At 38.9% G+C, this 19950-nt stretch overlaps 1 protein-coding gene across 1 annotated transcript in view; it reads left to right on the forward strand.

Moving 5' to 3' along the window:
* Galntl6 (polypeptide N-acetylgalactosaminyltransferase like 6) overlaps positions 1-19149 on the forward strand; it is a 1038819-nt gene extending 1019670 nt beyond the window's left edge. Inside the window, exons 12-13 of the mRNA XM_076852362.1 lie at positions 2712-2861; positions 18982-19149. Of these exons, the coding sequence (XP_076708477.1) occupies positions 2712-2861; positions 18982-19149 (318 nt within the window). The remainder of the gene's footprint in view (positions 1-2711; positions 2862-18981) is intronic.
* The last annotated feature ends 801 nt before the right edge of the window (positions 19150-19950 follow it).

Genomic DNA, 19950 nt, shown 5'->3' on the forward strand with positions numbered 1-19950 from the left:
GTTCTCAGTCCATAGGTGGCTGACTCCATTGGTCTGGGCTCAAGGTGAGGCAGCAAACCATGGGAGAAGGGCCCAGTGAAGGAAAGCTACTCAGCTCATGACAGGATCAAGACATGGGAGCAGAGGGGACACACAGAAGGTGAACCCTTCCAGCGATCACTGCCAGTGACCCACCTCCTCCATCCACTTCTCACCTGCCTACAGTGAGCACCCTGTCACTCTATTCAAACTAGGATGAACTGATTAGGTTACAGCTCTTACAATCTGAGTGTTTCACTTCTGAATGTTCCTGCATCAACACCAGAGCTTTGGGGGACACCTCACAACCAAACCATAACAATGTTGAATTTGAGCTGTCCTCCAGGTGTAGAGTTCTGGAATCCTAGAAGGAATTTAATGTAACACAGACAATACGTGATGAGCATATAGTGAGCATTGAACCGAGAGTATTAAGGGCCAAACAGGAAAAAGAGAGAATCCTGAGAAACACCCATGTTGAAGTGAAGAGATGGATGAAAGAGGATGGGGTTGTGGCTCAGAGGCAGAGTACTCGCCTGGCACATGCCAGGTACTGGGTTCGACCCTCAGCACCACATAAAATAAATAAAATAAAGGTTTTGTGTCCAACTACCGCTAAAAAAAAAAAAAAAAAAAAAAAAAAAAGAGGGTGGACAAGATAGAGGATAGAGTACAGGATTTCAAAAACCATAGGGGTACCAAGTTCTAATTAGAAGAGAGTGATCAAAATCAAAACACTGAACAGACCTTAAGAAGTCATTTTTTCTACACAGGATTTAAATGTATCCAAAAAAAAAAAAAATGCTTCAGTCACAATAGTGTGTTTCCTAGCTCTAGGAAAAGGAAATCTACAGTTCTTCTTCATGAATCTATTTCAAGTGCCTAACCTAAAACCCCTTGTCCTTGCATTTGGGACATTCTCTCTTGGTTTTTTTTTTGTTGTTGTTGTTGTTGTTGTTTTTGTTTTTTTTGTTGTTGTTGTTGTTGTTTTTTGTCTTCCAGGGAAACAGAATACAGCCCCTCAACGTTTCTCAGACAGTCTTCTTTCATGTTTGATTTGGACCACTTCTGTTTTATTTTCTTTAGACCACTTAACCCAGTTCTTTCCATTTTTCTTCAGAATCCCCACAATTTAACTGCTTTTGTTAGACATCCCTGGAATTGTGCCAGGGATTTCTTTCTGCATTTTTCTTTTCCTGAGTAGGACCTGAAACCTGAAATCTACTGAGGGCCTGGTCACTGTGAAGTGTATTCTGTACACACAGCTCAGTATTGTGCTTGCTTTTCTATCAACGTAGTTTCCCAATAGCTCGTCATTTTTATTTATTTTTTTCTTTTTGGCTCACAGCGTGGCTTCATGCAGGCAGCCTGCCTTAAGTCCTATTGTAAAAATTATGTAACCTTTCTGAAAGTGAAGGACTGGAAGAAATCGCAGGGTACATCTCGTCTGTTTTCTGTTAGTTAAGGATTTTTCCTGCTATATCCCTCAAATGTAGTTTGGCTCAAATAACTCAAGAAAATGCCCTTCCCCAATAGGAGTAGGATTTTTTTTTTCTGTATTTAACACATTGTAAAATCAATTCAATGAATCATAAACAGCATTTTTAACATCATGGGGTGGGATGGATAGGATAGACCAGGATAGGAAAAGTCTGGATGGAGTTATCAGAGTCTATTAAATGCAGTCAAGGTAAATGTCATTCCATGACACTTCTGCTTCAGCTGGGGTGAGGAGAGGTCAGTGTGTATGTCTGTAAAGTCTGTCTCTTACTGTGAGTTACAATGTACAGTTTCCTACATTGCCCTGCAGAATTACCCTTCACAACCCAAGAAGATTAATTTGCCTATTCTGTACTCCATCGAGCTTAGTTTTTCTTTAAATTTTCCAAGGCAGCCAGGCCAATGCATACCTGTAATCCCAGAAGGCTGAGACAGGAGGTTCCAGGCCAGCCTCAGCAATTTAATGAGAGCCTCAGTAACTAATAAGATCCCAAACAAACACACAAAAAATAATTAAAAGGGCTGGGGGTGTGACTTAGTGGTAGAACGCACTGGGGTTCAATCCCTAGTACCAAGGAAAAAGAAATTTCTTTCAAGGTGTTGGCATGAGTCCAGTTTAACTCTAGTCCTTGTCCTTTTGTAATTAATCTGCTCATTTGAGTTTAGTGTAACACTTAATCTAGAAACATTTACTTACATGACAAATGTAAAGTATTATTAAAGACTTCCTCCCTCTTCCTCTTCCTCCCTCTCCCCTCTCTCCCTCTCTTTTCTCCTTTTCCTCCTCTCTCAATACATCTCTCTCTCTCTCTCTCTCTCTCTCTCTCTCTCTCTCTCTCTCTCTCCCTCTCTCTCTCCCTCTCCCTCTCCCTCTCCCTCTCCCTCTCCCCCTCCCTCTCCCTTTCTTTCTCTTTCTCTTCCCCCCTCCTCCCACCATGCCACCACCCTCTGATGTGTCCCCCTATTGCCTAACTGAAAATTCCTTGTTTACATTTTGATCAGCCAAGGTGATGCTCCTCCAGTACTTTAGGAAACATGCCTTCTCGACATTTCTATTAAGCCCAGACTTGCTTCTCTCATGTAAGTCACAAAGCATAGGTTCTATGTTGCCAAAAGACATACCTCCCCCTGCTCTGGAATCTTCTTTCCAAATTGAACTCATTTTAGCTTTTCTGCTACCATTGCTTTGTTAGCTCTTTACCTTTGGATGGAGAGAAGATATTCGACCTGGTGAGCCACTGCATACCCGAAAATTCTGCTTTGATGCAATTTCATACAACAGCCCAGTCACTCTCTATGACTGTCATGGCATGAAGGGGAACCAGCTCTGGGGATATCGGAAGGTAAGAGTTCTGTTCCTTGTGGTCATTCTCAAGTTGCCATGGCTTCAGGGTTTTGTTTTGTTTTTTTTTTAACTCAAAACATTCTTGAAAAAGATGCTGTCTTGATTTTAGGGTGTTACTGGGACAGATATACACACACTTGGCTCACTCATTTGGAGAAAATCAGCAAAAGGAAAGATACAGTGTGTAGAAAGCGGCATTGCTTCTGTATTTGCTTGTTATGTGCATATCCATCCTAAGGAGTTGTGATTGAAAAATGAATTTGAGTTAAAACACAACACTACAAGGAATGGGTCCAGGCTTAGTTCAACTGACTTGCAAAAGGAGGAAACTTATACCCAATAAACAAATATACACATGCATAATTTTTAAGAACCCCAATTCTCAGTATACACACACATAAACACAAACACACACACTAAAAATCTATTATTTGTGGGCGCTGGTTATGACACTTATTTCCTCACTGAATAAGAGTTCTGGTTTCCACCACTAGGAGAAAGACATCAGGGACCACACTCACTCAAAAGGAGACCTGTCCGTGGTGTAGTTAATTCTGCATACTGTCACCTCCCAATACCCAGCAGATTTAGGTACACATCTAGAAAAAGGACAAAACATCAATTATTCTGTCTTACAAAACACTATAAAATCCAAAGAGCTAATAACAAGGTAGAGTCCAATATAATGAAGGAGGCAAATCATTGCAATAAAAAACCTCTCTGTTTTCTTTATGAAACGTATCATTGATTAATTTTGTTAAATGCCTTTGCTGTTCCATATGCTATAGTGTTTGTAGTGGAATAAGAAGGTTTTTTTTTTTTGGATGGTTATTTTTTGACCTTTAAGATTCTGCTTTCTGGGGAAAAAAAATAATTCTATTTTCTGTACACATCAATAAAATCTCCAATATGCCATTGCCTGGTATGCTGGTGGTCTCTAATGAACAGAACACTCCTCATTACTGTATATTTATAGCATAAGGGACAGACCACTCAATAATATGCAATTAAGCCAAGAAAATACCGTTGTTTTCATTAGGGAGCTTACAAAAGCTTACAGATGGGTAAGACCAACTAATTCGTGTGCACACAGATCTCCTGGGGAAAAAAACAGGCTGTGGTGATTTCAAGAGGTAATTCTTATGAGATTTAACACTTAAAACCTTACCAGGATCCAAAGGCTTTTGAGAAAGAAATCACTAGATACAATTGTGTGTGGCTCTCTTCTCAGGTCTCAAGCTGCTGGCCTTGGGTTACTTAGCAAAAGTTACCTTCCGTGTGTATTTATATAGCAAGCTAGGTATTTATACTTAATAAAGAACATGCCAAAGGCTTAAAATGGAAAGTTTCTGAAATATCTCATCTCGGTTGATGACTCAGGCCTATTCAACATACCTGTTTTAGAAAATTCCTCTTATTCCAAGGGCTACGCTCAAGACCTAAGAGAGAAAACAGAAACAGAAATCTCTCTGGAGTGCTATTTTGTCTATTTAGATGTACTACTTGGCTGGAGGAGAGAGTGGTTCCAACAGTTTAGCCATCTTTTGAGTTTGCTTTGGAAAACACCCTTTTTATTAGCATATTCATGAATCATCCCATATCCCTAAAACTCTCTATTTTACCTAAGGGGCAGCAGAGGGCAATCACTATTCCACCTCCAACCATCAAGGAGGAGGCATTGAGCTAGTAGTGCTTTACACACATCACCTCAGACCTTGTACCCACGAGGTACTATTGTGTATAACTTACACAAGAAGAAACTGATACTGGCAGATTTGTGGAAAAGCCAACAAACTCAGATAGAACTGGCTTTAAGGTCTCCATGCTTTGCTCTGCCATCTCTTAATAAATAAGATCAGCACTCCCTGGGATAGTTTATGAATGTTTGCTGCATTTAATACCACGGATACCAGCCAACCTCTCTCAGTGACATGGACATTCTGGGGAAATCATGGTGACAGAAGCTGCCTTGTTTGAATGGATAAAGGCTGTTGTTAGGTCCCCAATTCCTGGTCCATTAGCAACAATTGGCTTTTGGTTATTTTTAGCTGTGGCTCTTTGCCATCGCAAAAGAAGAAGAGCATCCTTACCCTATAATATTATTTCTATGTTCATTTGCATAACTTTATCCCATAGTAGGTACTCAGGAAGGGAAATCCCAATCTTGGTTCTCTTTCACCACCAGGGGGACCCCTGTTACAAGAACAGTGGATTGTCAAAGCAACCTCAATCAAAAATCAAATCTTCTCAACATCTGAATCAAGAAATTGCCTTTCATCTTCTTCAATCCCCACAACTGTTTGGTTACCACGAGTTGTCTCTCCTTTCCCCAGGCCATTATTCCTAGAATCCACCCTCTCTGCCATTTCTATAACCCCCATCCTGGTTTCAGCCTTTCCATTTTTGCCCCTGGGTTATTGCATTCATAGCCTAAAGGATATTCCTGCTGGTTGTCCTTCCCTGGCCTTCCCCCTCCAACCTATCCTCTGATCCTGAAGTCAGAGACAGTTTCTACAACATCTGGTCATTGCATTCTTCTGTTTTATAACTGCATTTGATGTCTCAATGAGTCGATGATAAAGCACCTTCACCTTCCAATTCTCATCCTGAGGGTTCACAATCTGGTCAATGTAATGGTCAAGCCTTGGAGTTAGTCAGACTTAACACACCCTAAATCATTATGAAAATTATAATGGGTTTTATTTTTCAGGTACAGGGGATTGAACCCAAGAGCACTTTTCCACTGAGCTACATCCCCAGTCTTTTTTGTTCATTTATTTGATCTTGAGACAGACTCTTGCTCAATTGCCCAGGCCTCTTGCCTCAACCTCCCTAGTAGCTGGGATTATAGATGTGTACCACTATACCTGGCTATAATGTGATCTTGAACAAGTTATTTCACACTGACTTTCACCTTCCTCATCAATACAGGGGACTAATAATTGAGATAAATGATGAGAAACTTCTAGCAGAGCTTCTGATTACATGATCAGATTTCCATCTGTGGGGTAAAAAATGCAGCTTTACATTGATAATAGTGATGAAATATATCCTGATATCCTGCAACACCAAAGCCATCTCTCCTAAGTAATATTAACTGTTGTTTTCCATCCAAATGAAGAATCTCCCATACCTTTTTCTTTTTAAGTAAACTTCTTTTAATTCCAATACTCATTTTTTCATTTGTTCTAATTAGTTGTACTTGACAGTAGAATGCATTTTGATACATCATACACAAATGGAGTATAACTTCTCATTCATTGTGTTGTATATGACGTAGAGTTTACACAGGTCATGTAATCATACATGCACATAGGGCAATAATGTCTGCTTCATTCTATTATCATTCCTACCCTCAGGCCCCCTCCCCTTTTTTCACTCCCCTCTGTCTAGTCCAAAATATCTCTATTCATCTTGCTACATATGGATTTCCAGTTTTCCCAGCACACTTTGTTGGAAAGACTATCTTTTCTCAATGTATGTTTTTGGCACCTTTGTCTAGTATAACATAACTGTATTTATGTGGATTTGTCTCTGTGTCCTATATTCTATACCATTGGTCTATAGATTTGTTTGAGTGCCAATGCCATCCAATTTTTGTTACTATGTCTCTGTAGTATAACTTAAGGTCTGGTATTGTGATGCCTCCTGTTTGTTATTTCTTGTTAAGGATTACTTTAGCTATTCTGGGTCTCTTATTTTTCCAAATGAATTTCATGATTGCTTTTTCTAGTTCTATGAAGAATGTCATTGGGATTTTAATAGGAATTTCATTAATTCTGTATAACACTTTTATTAATATGGCCAGTTTGACAATGTTAATTCTGACTATCCAAGAGCATGGTATATTTTTCTATCTTCTAAGATCTTCTTCAATTTCTTTATTTAGTATTCTGTAGCTTTCATTATGGTCTTTCACTTCTTTTGTTAGATTGATTTCCAAAAATTTTTTTAAAGCTATTGTGAACCAGGTAGTTTTCCTAATTTATCTTTCAGTGGATTCATCACTGATGTATAAGATCGCATTTGATTTATGGGTGTTAATTTTATATCCTGCTTAAGTAAACATTTTTAGTGGACTATAGCCTTATTCTCAATTTGGGTTTTCCCAGATATATAACCTAAACTAGGAATTTGAGTGCAGTAGTTTATTGGCGAGATAGCCTCTGGTAGGGACGGGGGATTTCATAGGGCCTAAGGAAATGAAATAGGGAGGGGTTTGGGAGCCAGGGAAAGAATATTATCACACAAGTGCCACGGCAAATAACTAGTGCTAAATTTTACTGAAGATCTCTAGGAATAGTATAGACAGATATCAGAGAGCAAGGGAGTTGGGTTGGTCATACATCACTCCAGTCAGAGAGTTTATTCTGACACCTGGAGCCTGCTGCTGCTACAGTTAGAACTGCACCTGAGGCTGAGAAAACTCCTTAGGCAGAAGGATGCGCTGGCCAAGGGCAGGAAGTTGGACCACCAGACACTCAAATCCTAAAGTGGTGCTGAGCAGTGGGCAGGGGCTAGATACTTCCTGAAAGTCCAGTTGCTCCACATCCTCATCAACACTTGGCATCGTCAGGATTTTTTGTTTTGTTGTTGTTGTTTTATTCTGTGGTTGTTAAGTGATATGATGTTTGTTAGCCATTTAGGATATCTTCTTTGTGGAAAATTTCTTTAAGTTTTTTGACCATTTTTTTAACATGGGTTGTTTAGGGTTTTTTCTTCGACAGTTTTAGGGATTTTTCATAAACCTAGAATCAAGTGCTTTGTTGGATATCTGGGTTATTCCAGTCACTGTCTTGCCCTTTTTCTCTCCAGTGGAGTGGTAATGAAAAGCTGTTCTTTATGTTGGGGTGGTTTCTGTCCTGTTTGGGAATTCATGGCCTGCACCAAGGTCATGAAGATAGTCTTCTAACTCACGTTGGGAGCTTTATTGTTCTTTCATGGTTTAATCAAAAAAGGAAGTGACTCATATATACATTCATATGTGTGTGTTTATATACTTATATATAATAACAGTCATATATATTATATACTGTTACATGTCTTATTGTATTATACATAATAACAGTCTTTTCCAGTCTTTTCCATATAGAAAGCAAACTAATAGAAATAAACTAACTTAATTTAATAAGAGGTAAATCTAAAAACTCATGACTATCACTATTTTTACCAGTAAAATGTTAAACTTTCCTCTAGATACAGAATAAAATAAAATGTTAGCTGTAATCACTTCTATTCAATCTTAGACAGCATATCCTATTCAGTGTAAAATAAAGGCCAAATAAATGGAACTTAAAAATATAAAAATTAGAAAGGAACAAATCAGTCTATTCACACAAATGATGTATTTGATGGTTAGAAAACCAAAAGACTATGTAGCTAAACTATTAAAAACTAACAGGTACATTTGGCATAACCCCAAGATGAAAATCAAATGTGTATATGCCAGCAACAAAATATATAAAATGAAATTTAAAAGTGATTTTATTTTGGTCACCATGAAAATCTTAAGATAACTAAGAATAAGTCTCACAAAACATGTGCAAGCTCTTCACACAGAGAGCTACAAAACAAGGCTGAGAGTAGAGTCCAGTGGTAAAGCACTTGCCTGGCACACATGAGACCCTGGATTCCATCCCCAGGAAATAAAGGAAGGAGGGAAGGAAGGAGGAAGGAAAAACAAGCCTACAAAACATCATTACAAAGAATTCTTAAAAACAGAGAGACATCTATCATGTTCAAGGATTGTAAGACTTCATATTGCAAAGATGTCAGTTTTCATATTGATTTAGATACTTAATGCAAAACCAGTTAAATCCCTAGCCATTCTCCAGGATGTTCTTTTAGAACATCCAGCAGGGCTGCTTGTGGAAATTGATAAGCCAATCTTAAAATTTATATGGAAATGAAAGGGCCAAAAATAGCCCAGAAAATCTTGGAGAGAAAAAAACCTCAAGTATGAAACATTATAAAAGTACCAGGAATCCAAACATTATAAAGTACATTCACTAAGGCTGTGTGCTCTCAGCATAGGGATATGCTGACTGGAAGGGAGGCCTGGGTACTGAGAGTTTTTGAAGATCCTGAGAGATTCTAATAAACAGATGGAGAAACTCTTTTCTAGCTCAAGTTTTACCTACTTTCTTTAACCTACTTCTCCCTCCTGTTGTAGGCGGAATGTGACCGTCTACCTGTGCTCCTTTAACATTCTGTTCCTTTCTTTGTACCTGAAACATTTACCAACCATGGTTAGTTAATTTGTCTCCTCTTAACCCCCTGAGGTCAGGTACCTTTTTTTCACATTTCTATATGGCCTGCCTAATATCCAATATACAAAATTCCTAAATGACTATTCATTGACTAATGGTCCACTAGATTCCATTATTAATATGAAGCTATTCTTCCTGAGCTTCATGCTGTTTTGGATAAAACTTGACTTCTTCTTCTTCTTCTTATTATTATTATTATTATTATTATTTTGTATCAAAACTACATTAAAATCCTCCTGAAAGACCAAAAGTAAAAGATTTTAAATTACCTTATCTAACTATTGGATGTTCTCATAAGAACAAGTTCTACTTAAGAAAGTTTAACTTCCACATGAAGGGACTTAACAAACAGGGAGTGCCAATAAGAAGGTATCTGTCAGGTTAAATTAACAACAATATCATAGACTCATTGGTTTAAAAATGGGCTGCTGGAGTTCTTGGTCTATGCCTACATTTGACTGCTTATTTTAACTTATATGCCACAGCTTTGGCCTCTCAACTCACAAAATTTTGCTGGCTCACAAAGATGCCAGATGGAGGGCCATAGGTGGTTATTTTAAATCATTCTGGTTAGGTATTGATTTAGGACCCAAAATGAGAAAAAGGTAAGCAATGAGTTTAACTTAAAAGGCTTGTCATTCACCTTTGTTCTGATTTATGAAGTATTTATAAAATCCTGGATTTGTGGTCACAGTTGGGCAGTTACACTCTTCTAGTTCAGCCCATTCATTTCTGGACAGTTCCAATTGTTAGAAAGCTCTTCCTTGGGATTTGGTACCATACAAATTAAACTTAATCCATTTTGCCCAAGACAAACCCCAAATATTTAACAATGCTTCTGTGGTCTTTCATCTTTACTTTTGATTAAATGGCTCAATTTCTAGCTACTACTCTTCATAGGACCTTAATTTGGATCTACCATAATCTCCAGAACATTCTATCCAGAAAGTTCTAGAAAGTGTCATCTTGCCCAGAAAGAGCACAATATTCTAGATGTGTTTTCACCAAGAAAAGTAGAATGAGTTTCCAGCGTCCTTTGTTATGAGCGGTGTTGTCTTTAACATAGCCTGAGTTGATTGATTTTCTGCCTTAACTTCACACGCTTGGCTTGTTAATGAGCTTTTACTGTTTAAACACACACACACACACACACATACACACACACACACACACACAATCTTTCTCTGTTAATTTGTTAGACAGACACATCTCTTAACTTCTACCTATATAATCCATCTTTTATATTTGTGTAACTATTAGTTTGTGCCTATTAAATTCTGTCTCACAAGCTGAGGATATAGCTCAATGACAGAGCAGATACTTAACATACACAACCCCCAGCACACAAAAAAATAAAAAATAAATCTATCTAACAAGATTTCCCCCAATGTGGATTTTGACATTTTTAACTATTTTGTTCCATTCACAGATTGGATCAGCATCTATTCATATCCTCGTTTAAGTTGCCGATCCCAATGCAAAAGTCAGTAACTAAGCCCTGAGCCCTCTACCATATAATAGAGATGACACTGATCCATTAATGAGCATAATTTGGAGGAAGTTACTCAACCAGATATAAAATCATCTAATAGTAATATTTTCTAGATCACAATTTTTTTCCCATAAGAAAACTAAGATGGACTTTTTACACATGTTGAAAACCATATGTACAGTGTCACACACAGCATCCCCTTGTTCCTAATAGAATTAAGTTACTATACTCTAGGATCTTAGTTATTGTATAGTAAGATGACTTCAGTTCAAATTGACAACTTAGCCACCTTATCAATAAAAGAACCATCCTAACTCCCAGAAGGGTCATCTCATTCACCCTAGCAAAAAAGCCATCTTTTCAAGAGGGAGTATAACATTTGCCAGTGTATTCTGCTTCAGCAGGAAGTGACCATGTAGGGAGACTATTCATTTTTAAACAAACAATTCAGCATAAAACACAGAATAAGAATTAGTCACTTTTGAAGGTGAATATTTACTTAATTCGTGCTACCATTATGAAAATAGTTTGGGGACTCCTCTGCTTAAGTATTTCCTTTAAAGTCAAAGGCAAGTCCTGGTCCCTTGAAAGGAGTCCAGGGAAGAGCTAATGAGGAAGTGAAAAGAACGACCTTTCAAATAGTGCCATCTTCCATTCTGTTCTCATCTCTGTGTCTCCCAGCTGAAGTTACTTAGTTGTCACAACATTCTAACTTTTGCCATTTCAACATACCGTTTTACGTAACATGCAGAACTGCCATTCTCTAGTCACCCAGAGGTAGAATGGCTCTGTCACACACTCTCCTTGGGCTCTTACATAACACTGAATTGAATGCCTGCCAAGATCTAGACTGTCAAACCAGAAAAGAATCTCGGGGATAGGAGCTATGAAATATTTAAATTAGCGTTTGCTGATGAGGACCATTCTTCCCTGCCAAGCAGATGTAGGCATGGAACAGGACTGCTGGTTGGCTCAGTCACAGAGTAAAACAAGACACAACTTGGGAGGTTATGAGCCCAGGTTTCGGGTCCGAAGGGGCTTGACACTTTGAGTTACTGGCTCTACTGTGGGTCCTGGTTCTGGCACCTTGGGAAACTTCCTTACTATGCATTTCTATTTCCTCATTTATAAAATGAAGATAATAATAGAATTTACTCTAGAAGGCTGTTGTGATGATTAAATAAAATTTAAGTTCACCTACAGCCGGCATGTATTGAATTCAATTAATGTTAGCTATTACTATTCCATGTGTTCAGCAAGCTCTCTTCTGGTGTAATTGCAAACTCTCCAGATAGGTTTGTGTACAGGGGAGGATGGACTAACTAGTTGATTTTTATATTAAATATTTCTGTACTATTTTAGCTATTTATTATTAAATATTAGAATTAAATATTAGAATGTTAATTTCATAATAGCAGGGATTTCTCTGTGCTTTGTTTCATACAGTACTTCTAGCACATTAAAGACAGTGTGGCACACAGTAGATGCTTAATTAGTATGCTGTTGAATGAATCTAGCTTTCTGTTGCACTATTTCTTCAGGTTGCTCAGTGGTTTGGGTAGTAAAAGATGAAAAATTCTGGGTTAAATACTTAGTACCATCTGACACAGGTATGCACTCAATAAATAGTAGCTTTTGTGTTGCTAGGACTCCTGGCAGGTTTACTGAGAGGACCAGAGATATTCACAGATGAAAACAACTGAAAGAGATGGTTTTCTCTACTCATGAAGCTTTCAATCTAGAGGGGAAGCAAAGAAGTGTTTAAATAAATGAAGTACTTAGGGTAATATAAGCACATAAAATACTAGGCACTATCCAGGTCTGAGGAATAGGCAATGTTTCTAGAACTTTTAAAAGAAGACCTAAAAGGCAAGTAGGAATTATAAGGGTAAAGAAGTTGAGAAAAGATCCCAGACTTATGGATAAACTTGTGCAAAGGTCCTGAGGTAGGCAGAATCTTAGTTTTCTCAAAAGAACAGAGATAAGCCAGTTGACATGCTTGAATGTAAAGAAAAATGAGGTCAGGCATCTGACTAGGGGCTGGACGACACAAAACCTTGTAGGTCAGGTTAAAAATTTAGCTAAGAGCAAGAGGTCTTAAATGGTTTAAAGAGTAGGGATTTAAAACATCAAAAGAGATTTTTAAATGATTTATTTGCTCTGAGGAGAATTGAAAGTACATCACACACATGTCCATGTAGAGTCCAGAAAATCTGGCAAGAGGAGCAGAGAAGGGGTGGAAGATGGGCTGCAGGCAGCACGATTGCAGCATACACACCAAGTGGCATGAGCAGGCATTATTTCTGATTGGCCAAATTAAACACTGATGCAAGAAGACCAGTTTTTTTTTCCTGTGAGGAATTCTACCTGTCAGAGGAAAAATGGAAAAGACTAGATAATAAGACTGCTTTGTCCCTTTTATGCCTGTCACAGTGTCATTTGCATTCTCTCAGAAGCCAACAGTGCTAGGCAGAAAAAGCCACCTGACACGTCTCTCTTCTAGAGAGCTCCCAGGACAGTCATCCATCAACCTCATTCTTCACAGCCCTAAGAGGTGGGAAAGCAAACCATTTTTTGTTGTTGTTTATCTTATCCCACTCTCCTCTTTCCCACTCCATTTATTTTATAGACAGAAAACCTGAATCACTGACAAACGAAGGGAACATAAAAGATGATTATCAGGGACAAGGGTAAAATTAAAAACTAGTCTCATAACCCCAAGTCTCCATTTCCTCATAATCCATATTACACCAGAGGCATTAGACATGAAGGAGTTCTCTCTCAACATGTGTCCTTTCATCATTAAATTTGCTATTTGCATGGAGATTTGTCAGAGGGGATAACTCAGTTCTCCCAAGCGGTAGAGGAGCCATCCTGATGTGCAGCCCATCCAGCTGTGTACCGGGCACCTAAGTCAGGATGTCCCATAAACACCTCTAACTCACGTGTCCAACATAGAAATCAATGCCATTGCCATCCCTGGTCCTGTCCTTCTTTCTGCATTTCTTCATCGAATACAGCTTTTTCTTCAGTTACCCACCTTCTCTTCTACCTCAACCCCCACACCCCATTAACCAGACCACCCTATGCATTTACTTTCTTAAATATCCTTTAGATCACCCCCAGTCGCCCCCAAATCATCCTCATTACTCTTGCTTTTGCAACAGCTGAAATCTGGATTTTGGCGGTAAGTTCTGGCTGTTCTCTAGTGCTGTAGCCCAGTGTCTTCTTACCCCACCTCCACTGTCCCCACTGCCAGCCTACATATAGAACCGTGACTTTGTTCTGTTAAATCCTCCAATGACAGCTCCCCAACATTTGCATGGAAAATTAAACTTAAGCACTGTACCCTAGTCTCTTCATAATGTGGCCCTTGTCTACCTCTTGGATATCATCATCCAGAATGTTCCACCATGCTCCCTGTGTTCCAGCTGCACCAAATGACTTGCTGGTCCTTACCTCTGGATCTAGTGCTTCACCCCCTCTCATATCATTGCCATCACCCCGACTTCCTGGCTGTTCCTGTAACCCAGCAGGCTGCATACTCGATTGAGGCCTCTGCCCTGTCTGGGACCCTTTTCACCCAAGTATTTGTGTGGCGAATTCCATTTCTTTCTTCAAGACTGCTCAAATGTCACCTCTTCAATGAGGTGTGCCCTGGCTGCTCTAATTAAATTTTCATTAATTACTGGTGCCATCCCTGTCACTCCAGATCCTCCTGACCTCCTCAACTCCTGTTCATATCGCCTTTGAACAGGCTGTGTATTGTACTTGTTAACTTCATTTGCTTATTTTCTATGCCCCAATCCTCCATTCTCACCTTTACCTTTGGAATCTGAGTCAGCAGGGGAGGGATCTTTATCTCATTAAGTTCACTGATGTACCCAAGACCTAAAACAGTACCTGACAAATAGGAGGTACCCATCCATTTTTTGTGGAATATTGAATTTGAATTGTAAGTGTATGTGTTATTTTACATCCTTATGCACTATGTCTGAAATAACATAATGTATCCTATTCACCCTCATCTACACTGACACTTTCTGACTTCAAACTTTTCTTGTTTACCTATTAATCTCCTCTATTTGTTGAGTCGGATGTTATCTTTATGGGCCTCTTTCCTTTTAAGACCAAAAACTAAAAGATACTTTATAAATGTTTGTTAAACTCAACTGGCCTGACTAATGTATTCCAATAAAAAATCAGCAGGGAGAAAAAAACCCTAATAGGTCTTTCTTCCAGAGAGTTCAAAAGCTAGTCATATATTCACCTAAACACATAGACCAGGTACAAACCCACCATAGTTAAACAGAGGAGCTAATTTCAGAGCCATAGATACCTTTGTTCCATTAACCCTTTTGCTGAAATTGGAAAGTACTATTGTTCAATTTGGATAAGCATTTGTTAGAGAATGAAATTTTCAAACTATTTTACCAGGATTTCAGAAAATACAATTTGGTATTGAAATAGTTGGTCTCAGACCAGATGGTTAGTGCATTCAGATTTTTAGAAGTGGGGATGATTTCTGACTAAAAATAAATTAGGGGAAAGAGAGAATAGAATCATCATTACTTGGTTACTTTCTTGTATGAAGGATATTGTGACAGAAATTTCACATTTTATCCTTACAGCAAACTTGTAAGGCATAATCTACATTTTCCAAGTAGGTAAACTGAGGTTCAGTGAATTAACATTTCCAAAGTCAACCAGCAAGCAAGTGGCATGGCTGGGATTGGACACAAATCCCTTATGACATTTTATTTTGACATGTTGGGATCAAACACACGGCCTTGCACATGCTAGAACAGCAACTCTGCTGCTGAGCTACAACCCCAGCACAAACCAGATCCCTGATGGCCACAAATCCCAAGCCCTTCACCCAGGACTGTGTTGTCTGTCCTCCTTCCCCGTGATTGTTTCCTTTCTAGATTCATCTTCCGATGCATTATGCATTCATACATCTACTTTATTATCTTTTGCGTGTTTGGGGTCTTCTGACCCTAAGCCAAATCTGGCATGATTTTCTGCAGCTCACTCATTCTTTTAAAGTTCAGACCCTATGTTATTAGTATTACATTACAATTTAGCGCAGCTATGTGAATGCCACAAGGTGTCACACAGAAGCCAACCGTAGGTTGACTTTGCAATGGTGTCTCTTTCAGTGACCTACCTGAAAAGTCCCACCCATAATTTTCAGTGTGGGCCGATTGGCTGGCACTGGGCATTTATTATGAAGGACAGTTCAGTACTCCTGGATCTGAATTTATGCATTTCCTGATCAATAACTTCTAATTTTCTTAGCTAAAACATAACATTCAAAAAAAAAAAACCTCAAAAAATAAAACATGAAAAACAAGGTAGTGGGCATCCATGGAAGCAGGAGGGGTAAAGCAAAAGTGGAACATATAACTTGTGAACAGCCAGAGCTTATGCTATGCCATGCCTCGGGACTAAACAAAGAACAATCGGTTAGAAGCAAAGAAAGGACAAATTCTGTCACCATTTATGGAGGACAGTTATGGAACTGCACACTTGCTAAGATAGTCAGAAGTCTATCCCACAGAAAACCCATACCCCATTCTATTAATGGCCATTGCTCCATGACCAACAAGTTGAAGGGCAAAGGAGTGAAGGGCTGTCGTGGAACAATAGACCACATTTAAAGAATGATTACTTGAGCCACTGAATTAATTTCAATCAGCAAAAGCATCTGGGAAGACATTTCGTAATCCAGAGCCTTGGCTGAGTTGGAATGTAAAGATGGCAATCACCTAGCCTCCAAGGTCAAAAGTGAAAAATGTATGCTCAGGTGAAGGCTGGGGATGTTTCCAGAATCTTCATCTCTGGAGCCTGCTGAACACTCCAAGGATAAGGGTGAACACAACTCAGTCTATAAAGAGAACAATCAATCTGTTGATCTACTGGATACTGCAGATGGTCTCTAGTTTGACATCCTGTCATTGGTCTCTGTGACCAGTGAACTTTGGAATAAAATGTTCATCCAATTTTACGGCTAAGAGAGGCCTAAGAGATTTATCTAATCCACCTCCTCAATGTACTGATGAAACTTCTGAGACATAGATAGATATAGGGAGTTCAATTTTTCACCTCTTTTTTAGAACAATAAAGTACAAGCACAGAAAACATTCTGGATTGTTCAGGATAGTGCTGAATCTGCATAACCTGCCTAGCTCTACCAATGAGTATACCTGTATCTGTAGGAACACGCGTTCCCATGTGGGATTTGGAAAAATATGATCACCTTATGGCTCAGGAAATGATGTTCCAAAAAATGAAATGTTCAGGAAATCTGCTTTCACTTTTGCATCGGTGCTAAGGTACACAAGCTGGTGAAGGAAGAGAATAGAAACATGTTCTGCTCCTTTTCTTTTTTAAGCTTTTGTGAAAATATGTGTTTTGAAGAAGAGACTAAGTATCTGGAGGTCCCACTTAAGCTAATATTGATAAAAGTAACAATCAGAAGAAATGCAGATAGTGAAGAGGGAAATGGTACATGAGCAGGGAACCTGTGCATCAGAATTTAGCAGGTTACAGAATTTTCATGAATAGTACAACCCAAGAAGGCTCCTTGAGGGAGTGGGGGGTATAACTCGGTGGTAGAGTGCTTACCTAGTATGTGCAAAGCCCTGGGTTCAATCCCCAGTACTGGAAAAAAAATTTCAATGTTCTCTGAAAAATTATATTAAGTCTATGCAGCTAAACTGATGAATGTTTGGGGTGGGGATCTCAATGTAAGAGATGCTGGAAGGAAGAGGGGAACACAAGGAAGGAGATTGCTGGACAGCTGCAGCACCAAACATCTAGGACCTCAAGGAAGAATAAAGGTGTATAGCAAGATGCTGAGTGCCATCTCTTTCCTCCTAAAATGTCCTCTTCTAGACCAGAGTAGGACAAAGTTTCTCAGAACCTTCCCCTAAGGTCAGATTCCCGTGGAGTTAATAAGAAAGAGGCGAAAAGATGTAAGGAGACCTCAGGAGACCTCTGTGTAAAGGAAGTGAAATTGACCTGCACCTTTCAAGAGAGTAGAATAGTGATCCTTTGTATTAGGCATAGATAGGTCTTTGTTTACACTAAAAATAGAAACATGCAAACTGAAGTGCAGGCAGGTTGCCTTTCTCCTTCCTTATTCCTCCTTTCCTTCATTAGTACTGGCCTATGCAAACATCCTGATCTCAAAAGGACATTAAATATTGGTTTGATAGAGTCTTAACAACCAGGAACAACTCAGAAGTGTTTACAAAGGGTGGCTGAGAAAGTTCTAAATCTAAAAGCATTGTAAGTACTCCTCGCTTAAACAAAAAAATAACCAGAACCTCTACTCACTTCCTAAGGTAAATAATAAAACATAACTTGATCCTAAAATTTAAACAATGGATTGAAGACATTTCTTCAAGTTATTCTTTAAATCATAAACACCACAAGAGATAAAAAGTCTGATGCTAGTTAAGGAAAGATCTTTTTGTTTAAGCATTCCCTTCTTTGCCTGTGTACACAAATAAAACAGGGTGTGTGTCAGTAGAACTTGTTTAGATACTGAGCTTTCTCAGCACTTAAATTTTGTGCCCTGGGAATGAGTACCGTTCAGTCACTGAGCTGTTAACTCTGTCATGTGTGTCTTGTGCTTCTTTTTCAAGCAAATGTTACCTCCTCCATTTTACTAAAAGCCACAGGAACTGACGTTATGTCACTATAAGGAGCTGAGAAGAGTCTGAAGCTGGAGAGCTAACAAATCTGACTTTGTACTTTCAGTTATTGTCATGATTGTCACTTGTCCCCATCCCCATATTCCTCTTCTGAAGAAGGCTGCTGAGCTTGTGGCATTTGGTTCCTCTTTCTTTTGTATTTCTCTTTCCCATTAGAGGCTCAATGTGAGGGCAGGGAAACTTTGGCTCTTTTGACTATGTGTGGGTGTGTTATGTTGAGTGTGAACTAAATGATAGGTTTTTTTGTTTTTTGTTTTTGGCATGTGCTTGTTTCATGTTTCTCCCCACAATGGCTAAATTATTAGCTACTTGAAAAGCAATCCATGTACTCACCTTCAAAATTCAAATATGTAGTAAAATGCTCCCTAAAAAGCAAGAAATAAATGGATTGCTTTAAAAAAAAATGAATGAATGGGGTGTGTGTGTGTGTGTGTGTGTGTGTGTGTGTCTGATTGAAACTGCTCAGAAGCTCTAGTTCCAGCAGATCCTAGAAAATGGGGTTCCATGTTGACAAACCATTTGATTCGGAAGCTAGTCTGCTTATACAAATTTAACAAATACTTACAGTTGTATATTTGGGGCTCTAAGTATTCAGTATGCTTTATGTCAGTCTTTTCTTTCTGATCCCTCCAGGACAGAACATTATTCCATTCTGTGAGCAACAGCTGCATGGATTGCAACCCTGCGGAGAAGAAGATTTTCATGGCCAGATGTGACCCTCTGTCTGAGACTCAGCAGTGGATTTTTGAACACGTTAATATGACTGTTTTAGAAAAATTTAGCCACCATGCCAGCTCCTAGGAAGAGAGAAAGAATGATTACCTGCAGATTGTGAACTAAATTTTAGCCAGCATCTGGGTCAAAGGAGTCAGGAATAACATTTCCTAGATCCAGGAAGCCTGGTTTAAAGATTTGTAAATGCCATGTCAAAGTAGGTTGTCCTGAGGAACTTCCTGCATCTGAAGAACTTGGCTGAGAACCTCACCAGCTGCTTCTGAGAACTTGAGACTAGCAAGCATTTCCCTTGCTGGCCAAGGGTGAAGATATTTAGGGACTTTTCAAAACAACTGCTGAGTTAATAAATCCTAGCATTTCTCAGGTCAAATCCTGCAGTAGTGAGTAGCTATGAATGGATCCTATTAACCGGGTGGGAGGGGGGCGGAAATGGAGTGCATGACTGCTCTGACAACCTGAGGCTACCACAGGTTTAGAACTAGCCACGCTTAAGGGGTGAGCTGTACTCTTCGGTGCCATTCTCTAACTAAGGATGGGTTAAGCAGGTTTAACCCTTAAAAGTGCTGCAGATGATTTTAGAGTGCTCATACCATTCTGTTTCCTTTTGTTTTATTTTTAAACAAGGGTGCGATATTTAATATGACTTAAAATCACATAATGAAATGGACTTCCAGCATTCCCATGTTTTCATTTACACTTGCCATTTTCCTTGTAGAGCAGAAGTTACTTATTGTTCATAAAAGTTCATGCTCCATAAATCAGCTGAAGTTCTACTCAGTGCCCTTGTTATGAATCCAGTTAAGAACAACAACAACAACAAAAAAACTATGCTACCAAGTTACTCCAAAGAAAGATTTCACAGAAGCA

This window comes from Callospermophilus lateralis, chromosome 4 (assembly GCF_048772815.1).
Source record: "Callospermophilus lateralis isolate mCalLat2 chromosome 4, mCalLat2.hap1, whole genome shotgun sequence".
NCBI classification, from domain to species: Eukaryota; Metazoa; Chordata; class Mammalia; order Rodentia; family Sciuridae; genus Callospermophilus; species Callospermophilus lateralis.